Genomic DNA, 18470 nt, shown 5'->3' on the forward strand with positions numbered 1-18470 from the left:
AGAAAAAAATGTGTTTTTAAGAGGTTTTTGAAGGAGAGAATGATGTCTTGAGGAAGAGCCACAATAAAAGACCTGGCTCCCAAACTATTGCAACTGACTGAGTTAACATTGTGACCACACTGTAACCGACTTCACCACAGAACAGTAGTTATAGTAGTTATGTATTTAATCTTCCTGTTCTGTAAAGCTTGAATTTGAACTTATAGCATCCTCTGGCCATGTTGTTAAAACGTTGTGAGAAGGTTGCGTATGTTGTGCCAACGTTCTGTGTTTGCTGGGATGTCCCACAGTTACCAGACTATTGCAACTGACTGAATATGGCACAGCCCCACCTAAGATATCTTTCACCACCTGCCACTGCCACCACTGTCAGTTTAGACCAGTTATTGAATGGTTTTTGCTCACCTGTAGAATAATAAGAGATGCTGTGAGACAGGAGTGCTGGCTGCAACGTGTTAACTCTGAAGCACCAGTGCAGTGCCTTAGATCAGGGGTTCCCAAACTTTTCCATGACAAGGCCCCCCACATACCACTAGGTTCTGACCAAGGTGTGTGTCAGTGAATGGAAAAAGAGAGAGATCTTAAAGGGGTGGTATAATGCCCTTTTTGTAAAATAAGATGTAAAATATGTCTCTGATGTCCCCAGAGTGTGTATGTGAAGTTTTAGCTCAAAATACCCCACAGATATTTTTATATTGTGATGTGGAGAGAAGAATGACCCAATAGATGAAGGGATAACAGTCTTTTAATAACAGAAAGTAGCTGTCCAGAGGATGAGAACAAATATCTTCAGCGATAAGGGATAACGAAAGATCTTCCAGAGGAATATTGACAGAACGTAACTTGATCCTCCGATAAGACAGCAGTGCGATCTCGGAGACCGAAAACACCGAGGCGATGCCAGGCAATCAGGAACTCACAGGAGGTCAGATCTCAGCAGGCGGAGACTAGCAGGTATTCTGTAACAAGCACAGCTTAGTCGCAAATGCAGAGAGGTAGAACAATCTCCCAAGGAGCACAGGACAAGACAAGACAGGAACGAGAGGTTTAGAATACTGACGACTCATATGTATAACACATGAAATAATCTGGCAACGAGACAGGGAGGAACAGGGCTAAAAGAAGCAGACATAATTAGAGAAAGAGAGAACAGGTGTGGAAAGAATGACATAGTAATGAGTAGAGAGTGGAAACAGCTGGGGGTGATGAGAGAAATGTGTGTGTAATGAGAGGTATGATGATCAGCGAGAGTGCATGAGTGTGTGTGACCAAAAGGGGGAGACAGAGTAAAGGGAAAGAGAGCCAGGATCATGACATATATATCATGTTAAAGTTGTCCCTTTTTGAGGGTGAGCAAAAATGCATCGTTTTTGTGTCTGTCCCTTTAAATGCAAATGAGCTGCAGCTCCCGGGACAGGGGGCGGAGCTTCAAGAGCTCGTGTGTTTCAAAATTTTAAAAACGTTTAGCCTTTTATGTTCAAACTGGAGTCGGACAAAGTCATTGATTAGCATATTAGTCATGGACAAGCGTCGGTCTGTGAAAAGGACAAGAGCGTGCAATTGTTTTTTTCTTAATATTCAGTTCTCTTGTTGTTCAGTGTATTGTTTTCCAGAAAGTAGGGCTATTTTCGATTCTTTGGTTATTTGTACATTTCTACCTTCAAACAAATCTGTATTTTAATTAGACGCGTTCCTACTTTAAATAACAGCCGCGTCTGAAAAGTATTGCAGTTTAAATTTTATAGCACTTAAGTGTAGCTGTCCAACAGGCAGATTCGATTTGTCCCATTTTCGGATTATTTGCTTTGCCTGTGTTAATTGCTTGGAGAGACAGCTGTCCTCACTCAGGCGTTTGAAAGCACTATATTTCTGTAGTGTGCGCGCTGTCGCGGTAGCGTCAGCGGTAGCATTCAGCGCTCGGGTAAAGACCGACTCGGGTAAAGACCATCGACTCTACCTGTGCGACTCCACCGAGCAAGGACACCTAAAAGGCACTTAAGTATCCTCTTCTCCCTCTTCCTTTCACACTGGTATATTATTTCCCTAATGCAACAGACTTCATCTCTCTCCTAGCCTCATTCGATCTCAAACAGCTCATCACCACAGGTACTCACAAATCAGGCAACTGGACTTGGTTTACACACGCAACTGCATCACAGAGAGCATTTTGGTGAAACCTCTCCATGTTTCTGATCATTTCCTCATTACATTCAATCTACAACTCTCTACCAATGCTCCACCAACCCCCCTACCAGTTACTTTCAGACGAAACCTGCGCTCACTCTCTCCCTCCCATCTCTCCTCTGCTGTGTCATCTTCTCTCCCCTCACCCTCACAATTCTCATCTCTGGATGTTAATACCGCAACAGATACTTTATGCTCCACTTTAACTTCTTCTTTAGACAATATCTGCCCTATCTCCTCCAGGCCAGCATGCACTACTCCCTCTAACCCCTGGTTATCTGAGGTTCTTCGTGAACACCGGACCAAACTCAGGGCAACAGAGAGGAAATGGCGCAAATCAAAAGACACAACTGACCTTAGTAATCTCTGCTCTCTTCCTTTTCTGTTGATGTTCATGCTGCAAAATCTTCTTATTTCCACAACAAGATCAACAGCACCGCTAACACACGAACACTTTTCAAGACTTTCAACTCTCTCCTCTGTCCACCTCCACCACCACCCACCTCCTCTTTAACTGCTGATGATTTTGCTAACTTCTTCACCAACAAAACAACAACTATCAGCAGTCAGTTCTCAGCTCCACACACACAGGAGCCCAGTCCAACCCCTCCCACTCCCAAACACCTTCTCTCCTCCTTCTCTCCACTAACCGAGGAAGAAGTATCTAAACTTCTCCTTTCCAGTCACCCCACCACCTGCCCCTCACACCTTCTACAAGCCATCTCTCCCACACTTCTACCAGCACTCACACACATCATCAACTCATTGCTCCACACTGGCACTTTTCCTACAGCATTCAAGCAGGCTCGGGTAACTCCACTGCTTAAGAAACCGACATTAAACACATCACTCAGACCTGTGAATTACAGATAATTACAGACCTGTCTCTCTCCCACCATTTATTGCGAAAACACTTGAACGAGTTGCCTTCAACCAAGTATCATCTTTCCTCACTCTGACCAACCAACTAGATGTAAACCAATCTGGCTTCAAGAAAGGGCATTCAACCGAGACTGCATTGCTGTCAGTCACAGAAGCCCTACGGATCGCAAAAGCTGCCTCCAAATCATCAGTTCTCATTCTCCTGGATCTGTCTGCTGCCTTCGACACTGTGAATCATCAGATCCTCCTGTCCACCCTCTCATCACTGGGCATCACAGGAACTCCTCTCCACTGGTTTGAGTCCTATCTCACAGGTAGGTCCTTCAGGGTCGCATGGAGTGGCGAGGTATCCAAAGCACATCAACTGACTACAGGGGTTCCTCAGGGTTCAGTTCTTGGACCGCTCCTCTTCTCCATTTACACCACATCACTGGGACCCATCATACAGGCACATGGCTTCTCTTACCATTGCTATGCTGATGACACCCAGCTCTACCTCTCATTTCAACCTGATGATCCCACAGTAGCTGCACGTATCTCAAGCTGCCTGGCGGACATCTCGGCATGGATGAAGGAACATCACCTGCAGCTCAACCTGGCAAAGACTGAGCTTCTCGTCCTCCCTGCCAATCCGTCTCTACAGCACGACTTCACAATCCAGCTAGATTCAACTTTAATCCCCCCATCAAGGTCGGTCAGAAACCTTGGAGTAATACTTGATGAGCATCTGACCTTCACAGACCACATCACAAAGACAGCTCGATCATGCAGGTTTGCACTGCACAACATCAGGAAGATCAGGCCCTTCCTGACTGAGCAGGAAACACAACTTCTCGCCCAGGCCTTGGTTATCTCTAGGCTTGATTACTGCAATGCTCTTCTGGCTGGTCTTCCATCATGTGCAACTAAACCTCTACAAATGATCCAGAATGCTGCAGCCCGTCTCGTCTTCAACGAGCCCAAAAGGGCCCACGTCATTCCTCTGTTCATCTCTCTGCACTGGCTACCACTCGCTGCTCGCATCAAGTTCAAGGCATTGACGCTTGCTTACAGATCGACCACAGGCTCAGCTCTCTCCTACTTTCACTCGCTCCTACGTGTCTACATCCCTACCAGAAGCCTGCGATCGGTCAATGACGGCGCCGGCGCGTGGTACCATCACAGAGAGCCACAAAATCACTCTCCAGAACATTCTCATTCACGGTTCCATGCTGGTGGAATGATCTTCCCACCCTCGTCCGGAATGCAGAATCCCTGACCACATTCAAAAGACAACTGAAAACTCAGTTTGACAGTTGACATAAAAAAAAAAAAAAAATTTTCCTTTAATCCTCCCTTGTTTTGGCTTATGCTACTCTGAGCAATGCCTGAACTTTGTATTCTGAGCACTTCTTGCGTTATTTTTGCCTCTTCACGATGACTCGCTTGCTGTAGTCCTCAGTTGTAAGTCGCTTTGGATAAAAGCGTCTGCTAAATGACTAAATGTAAATATTCTGTCATGATAATCTATAAATCGTGTTCCGGGGGTGGGGTTTACGTAAATTCTAGGGTTGGTGATGTCACTAACCCGCGAGGAATGTTGTAGTCCCTACCAGCCGTTTGTTGTAGTCCTTAAAAATGTATTTCTCCCAATATCTCCCTTTGCTTTGAACTTTGAGCTTTGTAACTTTGCAGATGTTGTTTATGATCAAACAGCAATATTACACACTAACTAAAGTCAAATCATATTCAACCACCGCTTTAATGAGAGGGTGTGTGTTTGTGCGCGTGTGTGTGTGCGTGTGTGTGTGCGTGTGTGTGTGTGTGTGTGTGTGTGTGTGTGTGTGTGTGTGTGTGTGTGAGAGAGTGAGAGAGAGAGAGAGAGAGAGAGAGAGAGAGAGAGAGAGAGAGAGAGAGAGAGAGAGAGAGAGAGAGAGAGAGAGAGACGCATGTCATGGGTTCCTAACCCAGGTTACATTGACTCAACTCAACTTTATTTATAGAGTACTTTCAACACCACAAGTGGAACCAAAGTGCTGTACATAAAATATAAAAGAGATACATAAAACAAGAACATAAAAACAATGCAAACATACACAGTTTACAAAGCATTTTCATATGCTTGAGAAAACAAATATGTTTTAAGCGCACTCTGAAAAACACCCAAAGAAGGAGAATATTTTACAGAAAGAGTTTGATGAATTTAACCATCAATGAATGAATGTTGAAGGCACATACATTTATGTATTATACAACATTTTAAAATGGTGTCCTTTTTATCCTCTTTTATTTTAACATATCAATATTACCAGAGGTCACACCTCCTGCGACTCACATCAACCTTGATGATCCTCTCCTGTCAATCACTATTTTTCATCTTCACAATTATTCATCTTCAACTTACAGGAAAATATCATTATGTTTCTTTAGTTAGGTTTATTTCAGTAATGTTGTTCTCTTGTTGAGGGACAGTGATGTTTCCGTTGCTGGTTATTAATAAACAGTGTTAACCACACAAAGACATTCTCTGTAAAGCTAAAGTGCATGAGTTAAAACTGTCAGTCATTTGGTTGCTGTTGATCTGATGAGCTTCAACACGGTAAGACACACACACTCTTGCTTAAATGAAACTGATGATTATTGCTCATATATAACATACGTGTCTGTACATGAGAAATGTTAAGAACAGGATGATTTACATATACTTGTTTAATTGATGAATATATTAATGCTGTATTATAGATATATGTTATGCTGATGTCGGTCAGAATGTCTCTTCTTCTGATCTTCTTTCTGCTCATGATTCAGGGTGAGTCTCTTACATTCACATTAGAAACTCTGATGTTTTAAAGGAACACTCCGACTTTTTGGGACTTTAGCCTATTCAACTTATCCCCCAGAGTTAGATAAGTCCATACATACCTTTTTCATCTCCGTGCGTGCTATAAGTCTGTTTGACGCACCCACCGCTAGCCTAGCTTAGCACAAAGACTGGATGTAAATGGTTGCAGCTAGCAAACTAATCCAAATAAGTGACAAAATAACGCAAACATTTTCCTATTTACATGTTGTGATTTGTATAGTCACAGAGTGTACAAAAAACAAAGTCACATGAGACACAGACATATTTTAACCGTATAAATACTGGGAACTATATTCTCTGAAGGCGAAGCACTGCTACTTGGGCGGAGTGATAATCGAACTCTCTGCTCCTCACCATGGCGCGTCTCAGGTGCTGCGGTTATCACTGTGATGCACTTATGTTTCAAAACGCTAAACATGGCCATGCAAAAGTTAAACACAACTACAACACAATTGTCATCGTTTACACACAACGACTCAGAATTGTTCACACTTATTTCTAATGATGTGACCAAACCAACTGTACAAAATACAAGACAGTTTAAAGTGACAAAATTGACTCAAAATGTTGCTCTGAATGTTGAGAACGGGGGGAAATTATATAAGAGGTGTGTATTAGAGCAGGAAGAGTGTGTGTTAGAGGAGGAAGAGTGTGTATAAGAGGAAGAGTGTGTAAGAGGAGGAAGAATGTGTAAGAGGAGGAAGAATGTGTAAGAGGAGGAAGAATGTGTTAGAGGAGGAAGAGTGTGTAAGAGGAGGAAGAATGTGTAAGAGGAGGAAGAGTGTGTTAGAGGAGGAAGAGTGTGTGTTAGAGGAGGAAGAGTGTGTGTAAGAGGAGGAAGAGTGTGTATAAGAGGAAGAGTGTGTGTAAGAGGAGGAAGAGTGTGTATAAGAGGAAGAGTGTGTGTTAGAGGAGGAAGAGTGTGAGTTAGGGGAGGAAGAGTGTGTTAGAGGAAGAGTGTGAGTTAAAGGAGGAAGAGTGTGTATAAGAGGAAGAAGAGTGTGTAAGAGGAGGAATAATGTGTTAGAGGAGGAAGAGTGTGTGTAAGAGGAGGAAGAATGTGTAAGAGGAGGAAGAGTGTGTAAGAGGAGGAAGAATGTGTAAGAGGAGGAAGAATGTGTTAGAGGAGGAAGAGTGTGTGTTAGAGGAGGAAGAGTGTGTGTAAGAGGAGGAAGAGTGTGTATAAGAGGAAGAGTGTGTGTAAGAGGAGGAAGAGTGTGTATAAGAGGAAGAGTGTGTGTTAGAGGAGGAAGAGTGTGAGTTAGGGGAGGAAGAGTGTGTTAGAGGAAGAGTGTGAGTTAAAGGAGGAAGAGTGTGTATAAGAGGAATAAGAGTGTGTAAGAGGAGGAATAATGTGTTAGAGGAGGAAGAGTGTGTGTAAGAGGAGGAAGAGTGTGTGTAAGAGGACACTGTAAAAAAAATCCCGTATTTTTTACGGAATAATGATTCAGGTCAAATGATTGTGAAATAATGATTATGTTAGAACACAACCAACACCATCAGATCACCTTTTCTCTTTGTTCATCATCTGCTATTGTAACTCATGTACAACAGCCAAACAAAAACTTAATGTTAATAATTTAAGGGTAAAGAGCCCAACTAAAACACACACTGATCTCCATAATGGTGACATTAATTATGGTTTTCTCCTTCAGTGATTCTGCTTGTTAACATCAGGTGTCTTCAATTCTTACTGAAGGAATTTGTTCAATAACTTTATGGCCATGTCAATATTGCTGAAATCCATTGTTAAATATACCAGTTTAAAATGTAAAACTTACATGCTGCTCCGTAAAGGTGATTACAGTTTTAATGTATTTTTTACAGAATTGTTCTGGCAACCAAAGTTGCCAGCATTATTCCGTAAAAAATACGGGATTTTTTTTACAGTGTGTATAAGAGGAGGAAGAATGTATAAGAGGAGGAAGAGTGTGAGTTAGAGGAGGAAGAGTGTGAGTTAGAGGAGGAAGAGTGTGAGTTAAAGGAGGAAGAGTGTGAGTTAGAGGAGGAAGAGTGTGTATAAGAGGAAGAAGAGTGTGTAAGAGGAGGAAGAATGTGTAAGAGGAGGAAGAATGTGTTAGAGGAGGAAGAGTGTGAGTTAGAGGAGGAAGAGTGTGAGTTAGAGGAGGAAGAGTGTGTGTTAGAGGAGGAAGAGTGTGAGTTAGAGGAGGAAGAGTGTGTGTTAGAGGAGGAAGAGTGTGTGTAAGAGGAGGAAGAGTGTGAGTTAGAGGAGGAAGAGTGTGAGTTAGAGGAGGAAGAGTGTGTGTAAGAGGAGGAAGAGTGTGTGTTAGAGGAGGAAGAGTGTGAGTTAGAGGAGGAAGAGTGTGTGTTAGAGGAGGAAGAGTGTGAGTTAGAGGAGGAAGAGTGTGAGTTAGAGGAGGAAGAGTGTGAGTTAGAGGAGGAAGAGTGTGAGTTAGAGGAGGAAGAGTGTGTGTTAGAGGAGGAAGAGTGTATAAGAGGAGGAAGAGTGTGAGTTAGAGGAGGAAGAGTGTGAGTTAGAGGAGGAAGAGTGTGTGTTAGAGGAGGAAGAGTGTATAAGAGGAGGAAGAGTGTGAGTTAGAGGAGGAAGAGTGTGAGTTAGAGGAGGAAGAGTGTGTGTTAGAGGAGGAAGAGTGTATAAGAGGAGGAAGAGTGTGAGTTAGAGGAGGAAGAGTGTGAGTTAGAGGAGGAAGAGTGTGTGTTAGAGGAGGAAGTGTGTGTGTTAGAGGAGGAAGAGTGTGTGTTAGAGGAGGAAGAGTGTGTGTTAGAGGAGGAAGAGTGTGTGTTAGAGGAGGAAGAGTGTGTGTTAGAGGAGGAAGAGTGTGTGTTAGAGGAGGAAGTGTGTGAGTTAGAGGAGGAAGAGTGTGAGTTAGAGGAGGAAGAGTGTGAGTTAGAGGAGGAAGTGTGTGAGTTGGAGGAGGAAGAGTGTGAGTTAGAGGAGGAAGGGTGTGTGTTACAGGAGGAAGAGTGTGAGTTAGAGGAGGAAGAGTGTGTGTTAGAGGAGGAAGAGTGTATAAGAGGAGGAAGAGTGTGTGTTAGAGGAGGAAGAGTGTATAAGAGGAGGAAGGGTGTATAAGAGGAGGAAGAGTGTGAGTTAGAGGAGGAAGAGTGTGAGTTGGAGGAGGAAGAGTGTGAGTTAGAGGAGGAAGAGTGTGTGTTAGAGGAGGAAGAGTGTATAAGAGGAGGAAGGGTGTATAAGAGGAGGAAGAGTGTGAGTTAGAGGAGGAAGAGTGTGAGTTGGAGGAGGAAGAGTGTATAAGAGGAGGAAGGGTGTATAAGAGGAGGAAGAGTGTGAGTTAGAGGAGGAAGAGTGTATAAGAGGAGGAAGGGTGTATAAGAGGAGGAAGAGTGTGAGTTAGAGGAGGAAGTGTGTGAGTTGGAGGAGGAAGAGTGTGAGTTAGAGGAGGAAGAGTGTGTGTTAGAGGAGGAAGAGTGTATAAGAGGAGGAAGGGTGTATAAGAGGAGGAAGAGTGTGAGTTAGAGGAGGAAGAGTGTGAGTTAGAGGAGGAAGAGTGTGTGTAAGAGGAGGAAGAGTGTGTGTTAGAGGAGGAAGGGTGTATAAGAGGAGGAAGAGTGTGAGTTAGAGGAGGAAGAGTGTGTGTTAGAGGAGGAAGAGTGTGAGTTAGAGGAGGAAGGGTGTATAAGAGGAGGAAGAGTGTGTGTTAGAGGAGGAAGAGTGTGAGTTAGAGGAGGAAGGGTGTATAAGAGGAAGAGTGTGAGTTAGAGGAGGAAGAGTGTGAGTTAGAGGAGGAAGAGGATGAGGAAGAGGATGAGGAAGAGTGTGAATTAGAGGAGGAAGAGTGTGTGTTAGAGGAGGAAGAGTGTGAGTTAGAGGAGGAAGGGTGTATAAGAGGAGGAAGAGTGTGTGTTAGAGGAGGAAGTGTGTGTGTTAGAGGAGGAAGAGTGTGTGTTAGAGGAGGAAGAGTGTGAGTTAGAGGAGGAAGAGTGTGTGTTAGAGGAGGAAGAGTGTGAGTTAGAGGAGGAAGAGTGTGTGTTTGAGGAGGATGAGGAAGAGGAGGAAGAGGATGAGGAAGATGAGGAAGAGTGTGAATTAGAGGAGGAAGAGTGTGAGTTAGAGGAGGAAGTGTGTGTGTTAGAGGAGGAAGAGTGTGTAAGAGGAGGAAGGGTGTGTGTTAGAGGAGGAAGAGTGTGAGTTAGAGGAGGAAGAGTGTGAATTAGAGGAGGAAGAGTGTGTGTTAGAGGAGGAAGAGTGTGAGTTAGAGGAGGAAGAGTGTGTGTTAGAGGAGGAAGATGATGAGGAAGAGGAGGAAGAGGATGAGGAAGAGCAGGTGTGTATAGTGTTGTCAAGGCTGGATCTGCTTTAGGGTTTTGATATCGAGACTCAACATGAACACGTGATTCTGAATAATAATAAATCTCTCACTGAACTTGATTCTGCAGCTGCACAACTCTTCTGAGTGTGTTTTACAGTAACATGCTTTTCATTCAGAGTTTTTACTGTAACCTTTTTGTCTTCTGCTGTCGGGTCTGTGTTTTTACAGTATCAAGTGTTGAATACACAGACACTCGATACTATACAATATTCAGTATAATACTTTACAGTTCTTGCAGTGCATACAGTATTTATTCACCTCACTACTGTCAGTTGACATTACTACTTTTTACGTAAATGCTAAATGTGTTTACTTTGTTACAATATATAAATAAATATTTTTTCCTGTAACTGCATACTTTGGATTCTCTGTTCTCCATTTGTTTATGTAGTGTCTAACAAATGATCTGCAGTGTTTATAATATTGACTTGTGTGTGTGTATGATCGGAAAGCATTGTGGTGAGAACGTGATTCGACCTTGAACAGACCCAACTGCACGTTAATTCTGACCAATCGCAGTGCAGTTATGTAAATATGTTCAAGACCCATCTGGCCAATGAGTGATGTGGATGTTGTCACGTGACTGCATTTTGGTTCGTTTCATCAACTGATTCGGACCAGAGCAATCAGTGTGTGTGAAAAGAAACCAAAACGCTTGAAAAATGCTACAAAGTATAATTTTTCTCCCTTGGTCCGGACCGAATTAAGCGAACTACAGATGTGAAAGCACACTAAGGGATGGTTTCAAGAAATGTGTTTTAGCAATTCAGAAAAACTGTAATTGTGCAGCTTGTTGTCTTCGTCTGATCTCTTGTTCTCTCTTCACTTCTGTCTTAAAGTAATTCACACTGAGATCATTTATTCACATTTATCACTCCATAGATTCTGAGAAGATGAGATCATATTTCCTGAAATGAGTCGCTGTTTTTAAATAGCAATAAAGTATTGTCATGTTTTAATGGCCCAATATAACTGATAAAACAACATTTACAGTTTGATGAATTCTGTGTTTCAGGGGTTTCTGGTGTTGATTGGGGTGTGAGTTACAGTTCTTCACACATCTGTGCACTAAACGACTCAACAGTGATAATGAGCTGCACTTATAAATACCCTACTGGACATCAGATCAAGACAGTGTTCTGGAGCAAAGCACTGGAAAAAGATAATGGAGAGTATCCAGATCTGTCTAATGACCCTGAATACAGTCAGAGGCTTCAGTATCTGGGAGATAAACAGCAGAACTGCACCGTCAGACTGAGTCATGTGACACTGAAGGATAAACACATGTACTATTTCAGATTCATCACTGATAAACCTGATGGAAAATGGATTGGTGCTCCAGGAGTGAATCTTACTGTCACAGGTGAGTTTGATGAGGATTATCTCTTCTTCTGTGCATTATGTAGAATAATAATGAGTGTGTGACAGCAGCACTAGATATAATGTGTGTGTTGTGTTCAGATCTTCAGGTGGAGTCTCCTGAGAGAGTGACAGAGGGAGATTCAGTCACTCTGACATGTAAAAGCAGCTGCGCTCTGACTGACAGAGCAACATTCATCTGGTCCAGAAACTCACTGAAGATATTAACTGAGAGTAACTTCAGTAACAAACTCTCCCTCAATCCAGTCAGAAGAGAGGATTCAGGCAGATATAGCTGTGCTGTAGACGGACACACTCACATCTCTCCTGCGGTTCAGCTCAATGTCATGTGTGAGTACAGATTGACTTCTTGTCTTTAACCCTCATGCACTGGTCACTTCTGGCTACAGCTTGTGTGGTCCGGGTCATTGTATTCAACACAAGTCCCCAAAAATCACACTATGACAATAATGTACAAATAATGAACTTTTAATATAAATACTTTTCACATATTACAAAGAAAAAATATCTGCATTTATGATGTTTAACCACTAATTATTATTAACTATTTTTAAGACTGCACCTCCCCGACACCCGTGGACACTTGCCATTATACATTTATAACAATAATATCTTAGTCTAAATCTAAAGTAATCTTGACAAACTATATAGCATTTGAAAGCATTTAGACTGTAGTTTTCATATTTGGCGACTGATTTTCAAAAGATGTGTTGCCAAACTATAACACACGCTCTGATTATTTCCGTATGTTTCTATGTGTGTTTTAGAGATTGAATAAAAATCAAATATTAACATTATTTTATATTATAAAGTATGGAAATATGGTTAAGATCACTTAATCCATATTATGGAAGTCGAAGAGTCATTATATGGTCACCAGAGTCTGGATGTCATCTAGTGGAAACGTTTGGTACTGCGCTCAAAAAAACATAGTTTTTTTTTTTTTTTTTTTGTTAGATATCAACATAAAATTTGTCACATAATTTTTTCAGATATTTAGCTTTGATTTTATCGAAGTTTTAGTTGGAAACTAAACTTAAACTTCTATCACGGTTTTGTAAACTTTTACAATGTTTTTTTATTTTATTTCTACAATAATCTGTGAAGAGCTCCCTTTAAGTTTAGAGACGTGCTCCAGAACACAAAATCACAGAAAGTGTTTTCTGTATTTTACAAAAGCACAATGTTTTGTTTCGATTGTAAGCGGACACCAGTGGGGATTTCTTTAAAGGGATAGTTCACCCAAAAATTTAAACTCTGTCAGTAATTACTCGCCCTCATGTTGTTCCCCGTCAGACTTTCGCTCATCTTCGGAACACAAATGAAGATATTTTTGATGAGCTCTGAGAGCGGTCTCACTCCTCCACAGGCCTCTAAGGGATTGAAACTTGCATAGCAAAAACTCCAGTGTTCACAGCAAACACTCCAGTGTTAAATTAACACTCCTGGGAGTTTATATGAGTCCACACTCAAGAGTGTAAAGTGTTAAAATATGAGTGTTAAATGAACACTCAAGAGTGTTAAAGTTAATATGATAATTAAGTTATTAATTGAGTGATGATTGAGTATTAGTGATGAACACCTGATGATAACAAGCAGAATCACTGAAGGAGAAAATCACAAATTGTAAGCCACCATTATGGAGATCAGTGTTTGCTTTAGTTGGGCTCTTTGAACACTTTACACTCTTGAGTGCGGACTCATATAAACTCCTAGGAGTGTTAATTTAACACTGGAGTTTTTGCTGTGTGCCGCCCCAGAAAGTTATTAAATACATCGTTAAAATAGTCCAAGTGACTACAGCGGCTCAATAGTTTATCAAGCGACAAGAATACTTACACAAAACACAAACAAAAATAACGACTTTATTCCACTATTCATTATCTTCTCTGTGGGCCTCGACTGAGTTCACGTAGTATAACTGCACAGCGCTTCTGTGTTGCACGTCACACACATGACCAGCGTCAGCTGTAAAAAAACGGCCACATTTTACAGTAACATGCTGTTTTTCATTAAAACAGTAATATACCGTAAAAAAAATGCATTCTGGGTGATATTTGTCGTTTTCGAGAAACTATACGTGGTCACTGATTTGTTAAATAACAAATAATTTTCTATCCTTGCAACCTTCCCTCGAATCCTACAGCGGGTGGAACTGAGACACGAGGAAAGGAAAGGAGGACGCTCAAATAAGAAATGAGAAGCGCCCGATCTTTATATTGGAATATTCTTGATCACTGGAGCGTCACTTCATCATCAGCTGCGCTCAAGGGATCTGGCCTTATGTTGTTGAAGTTTGGATATTTAAGAAATTCAGAAATAATAAAGATAAAGCAAGATGCCCTGTTGATATATGTTTGATATATAATTTATTTAAAAAGGTAAAGCATAAATACAAATGATTGTGACGTGAAGGGAATGGAGAGAATTGAGATGTTCCAGATGCTGCGTTTGATCGGTTTCTGGGTCACCGGCTGGAGGACGGAGGAGCGAGGAGACGAGGAAACATCAATTTGAGTATTGAGAAGCACCCAAAAACTTTTCCTCGATTCCTCGAGTATTCATTTTCTTTCCTTGCGTCCTTCACCCGCATCCTACAGGGGGTCGAGCTGAGACACAAGGAAAGGAAGCGAGGAAAAGAGACGAGAATGGACAAATTAGAAATGAGAAGTTTCTTCATGCTAGCATGTGTGGAAGTATTGCCCCGCTCACCACTAGTGGTCTTTAGGAATCTCCATGTGGGCCTGTTTGGTATCGCACATTGACTTGTAATTATGTATAAAAAAAATCTCTAAGCAAATGTAACATGTATTTTTTCCTCTCAGTTTTTGCGGTTGCACTATATACATTCATTGTAAATTATGAAAAGTAAAAAAAAAAAAAATGTCCGAAAAAAACTGTTTTGTCAGATTCTTCCTCAAACTTAATCCAGAACTTTGTAAAACATGTTTGTCTGTATTTCAAATGTTTCAAGCCTCTCAAATTCTAGTCTTAATATTTTTTTCCTTCTGTTAACTTTATTGCTTAAACTTTTTCTTTAACTTTCACTGTTTAGCATTATGAGTGAAAAATTAAACTGGGATGTTTGCTGAAATTGTCCAATAATAACCAACTGCAGTCTTTCCTAGAACATTTTCCACCAGCCGCCTCTGATAAATACTGTTACCTGACATCTGTAGATCCTCCAGTGAAACCTGTGATCTCCATCATCTGGTGTAATAGTGGAGGGAGATTCATAAATCACAACTAAATGTGTGATGTCAAACTGAATTTCTTAATTTTTTTGTTTGTTTGTGTTAGATCCTCCCAGGAACGTCTCAGTGTTGATCAATGGATCTGGTGTAATAGTGGAGGGAGTTTCAGTGACTCTGAACTGCATCAGTGACTCAAACCCTCCGGCTCTGAACTTCAGCTGGTTTAAGGAGAATGAAACCTCAGCTGTTGGATCTGGACAGAGGTTCAGTGCACTACAGAGTGGACGCTTCTACTGTCAGGCTCACAATCAACATGGATCTCAGAGATCAGACGCTGTAACTGTCACAGGTGAAGCTTTTACTAACACACTCCTGTATCTTCACATCATTCATCAGTTTGGAGAGTTAATCATGATGATCTTCCTCTTCAGGTCTTCATGTTGCTGATCTGAATGTGATTGCGATCACAGCGGCATCTGGAGGATTATTCTTCATCATCATCATCTTCATCATCCTGTTTATACTGTGAGCTCAATAATAAACTGCACTGATTGTACAAGTTAATTTTTGGTCTGATGTTGAAGAAAATGTCTAATTTGTGCTTGATTATTAGTAATCTCTAAAAACACCATTCATATTTTCTCTTAATTTAATACATTCATCCATATGCCGTTAATGTCTGTGATTATAACAGAAAGAAACGGAGGAGTGATAAAGCTGAAGATCTCACAGTGAAAGAGGTAAATCATCCAGACACAACATGCACTCAAAAAAATAAATTGTTGAATGAACATGATTTAATCGTATCACCCATTATGCATCTAAGCAAGATTTGAATATTTTATTTGAACACAATATTGGTTTGTAAATTGAACATGATTGTAATATGTCAATGCAACTTCTTTGCAACTAATTGAATCAACATGTTTGTATTGTGTTAGACTAATCAAATGTATTCTCATTCACTCAAAGCACAGGAAAGCAGAATCACCAAAGGAGAAAATCTAATTTTTAAGTCACCATTATGGATATCAGTGTGTGTTTTAGTTGGGCTCTTCACCCTTAAATGATTAACTTTAAGTTTTGTTTGGCTGCTGTACATAAGTTATAACAGTCAGATGAATAAATAGGAACGGTGATCTGATGGTGTTGGTTGTGTATTAACATAACCATTATTTCACAATCATTTAATATACACATTTCTTTTTTAGGCACACACAGACATCAATATTTAACGTATGAATCTCAGCAATGGTGAGAAACAGATCACCTCTGATCATAAGCTCATTATTTATTCATGCAGCAATGCATGATGGGAGCTATGAATGAGTTTTGATTGGTGCAACACAGAATGCACTGCAACATGCTTTATAAATGTCACCATTGTTGAGATGCATACACTGATTATTGATGTCTGTGTGTGCCCAAAAAAGAAATGTGTATATATATATTTTTTTATTTGTATTGATTTGATCGTTTTAATTTCATTGAAAAGGCTAAACCTATTATGCAGCTAAAATTAATAAAAGAGCTCAGTGATTCTGGCTAAATGATTGTGAAATAATGGTTATGTTAATACACAACCAACACCATCAGATCACCATTCCTATTTATTCATCTGGCTGTTATAACTTATGTACAGCAGTCAAACAAAACTTAAAGTTAATAATTTAAGGGTGAAGAGCACAACTAAAACACACACTGATCTCCATAATGGTGACTTAAAAATTAGATTTTCTCCTTTGGTGATTCTGCTTTCCTGTGCTTTGAGTGAATGAGAATATATTTGATTCGTCTAACACAATACAAACATGTTGATTCAATTAGTTGCAAAGAAGTTGCATTGACATATTACAATCATGTTCAATTTACAAACCAATATTGTGTTCAAATAAAATATTCAAATCTTGCTTAGATGCATAATGGGTGATACGATTAAATCATGTTCATTCAACAATTTATTTTTTTGAGTGTGTGTTTACAGAAGCAGAAAATCAGTCGATCAGCCGTTATCTGTGTTTCACTGTAACTGTACGGACTGATGGGAAACTAACATTATCAAAGACTTTATCAACACAATCCAGAAAAAAACAGCTGAAAACTGAAAACATTAAAAAAAAACGTCCAAGCATTTAATGGAATAATTATATATTTACTGTTTTAATATAGGTGTGTTGGCTAATTGCATACCGGTAATCATGAATTAATAATCAAAGTCACTGCATTTACTCATTCTGCCCAATTCTTCTCCACTCCGTGTGTGAATCAATGAACTATACATGTATTTTACGTCACTTCAGATCAAGTACCAGGTCAGATCATATCAATGTAAAGTTTGAGACAAACTGCTCTAGACTGAGATTCTACACTTCAGATCAAACTGATGTATGTCTTGATAATAATTACACATTTTCTTGTATTTCAGAATGATCTCTATTCTGATGTGACACAGAGAGTCTCAGTCCATGACAAGCCTCTTTCTGAACCGGATTCAGCCAATGACGCTCTGTATGCCAGTGTGAAACCCAAACATTTCAGAGGAAAAGATCCTGAATCCAGAGATGCTGAGGAGGTCCAGTACGCAACTGTCCAACATCTCAGAAAGCCAGAGACGAAGAGAGCAGAGGAGAATGACTGTCAGCGTGACGATGTATAGAGTTCATCAGCGTGATGCTGCAGTGAGGTGAGAGAAAACTTACCCAGTACCAGCTTAACCAGCTTAACCAGTACCAACTTAACCAGTACCAACTTAACCAGTACCAGCTTAACCAGCACCAGCTTAACCAGTACCAACTTAACCAGTGCTAACTTAACCAGCACCAGCTTAACCAGTACCAACTTAACCAGCACCAACTTAACCAGTGCTAACTTAACTAGCACCAGCTTAACCAGTGCTAACTTAACCAGCACCAACTTAACCAGTACCAACTTAACCAGCACCAACTTAACCAGTACCAACTTAACCAGCACCAACTTAACCAGTACCCACTTAACCAGCACCAGCTTAACCAGTGCTAACTTAACCAGCACCAGCTTTACCAGCAACAGCTTAACCAGCACCAACTTAACCAGCTTTACCAGCAACAGCTTAACCAGCACCAACTTAACCAGCTTTACCAGCAACAGCTTAACCAGCACCAACTTAACCAGCTTTACCAGCAACAACTTAACCAGCACCAACTTAACCAGCACCAACTTAACCACCAACTTAACCAGCAGATACGTTTTCTGATTTGTTTGATCCTGCTCTAGTTATGGACTGCCTTGATGTGGATGATTTCGTTCACTGTTTAAACAATCACTGTGTAAAAATCCTGGATCAGGTGGCCCCTGTCAAATCAAACCTGTCTGCTCGGAAAAAATCATGGCCTTGGATAAATGAAGAGATTTTAAATCTTAAGAGACTATGTCGAAAGACTGAACGCTTGTGGAAATCCACTAGCCTTAAGGTGCACAGGCTTTATCTCAGGGATCTTGTGTTGTCCTATAATGTGACGGTTGAAAAAGCCAGATCTGAATATATTCGTCAACTGGTAACATTAAATAAAAAAAATCCTAAAGTCCTGTTTGACACGATCAATACACTTGTTTGTCCTGCTGCCCCAGATATCCCTGTTTTTTGTGGAGCTGACAGTAATGCCTTTTTGGGATTTTTCACCAACAAAATCAAAATGA

General features: G+C 40.7%; 1 protein-coding gene across 1 annotated transcript in view; it reads left to right on the forward strand.

Annotated features, from left to right (window-relative positions):
• Positions 1 to 18470, forward strand: part of LOC306999701 (sialic acid-binding Ig-like lectin 14) — a 40168-nt gene that overhangs the window by 20324 nt on the left and 1374 nt on the right. Inside the window, exons 4-8 of the mRNA XM_079614587.1 lie at positions 11683 to 11931; positions 14902 to 15144; positions 15227 to 15320; positions 15490 to 15535; positions 17221 to 17478. Of these exons, the coding sequence (XP_079470713.1) occupies positions 11683 to 11931; positions 14902 to 15144; positions 15227 to 15320; positions 15490 to 15535; positions 17221 to 17451 (863 nt within the window). The 3' untranslated portion in view covers positions 17452 to 17478. The remainder of the gene's footprint in view (positions 1 to 11682; positions 11932 to 14901; positions 15145 to 15226; positions 15321 to 15489; positions 15536 to 17220; positions 17479 to 18470) is intronic.

The sequence above is a fragment of the Phoxinus phoxinus genome (assembly GCF_949152265.1).
Source record: "Phoxinus phoxinus genome assembly, chromosome: 6".
Classification (NCBI taxonomy): Eukaryota; Metazoa; Chordata; class Actinopteri; order Cypriniformes; family Leuciscidae; genus Phoxinus; species Phoxinus phoxinus.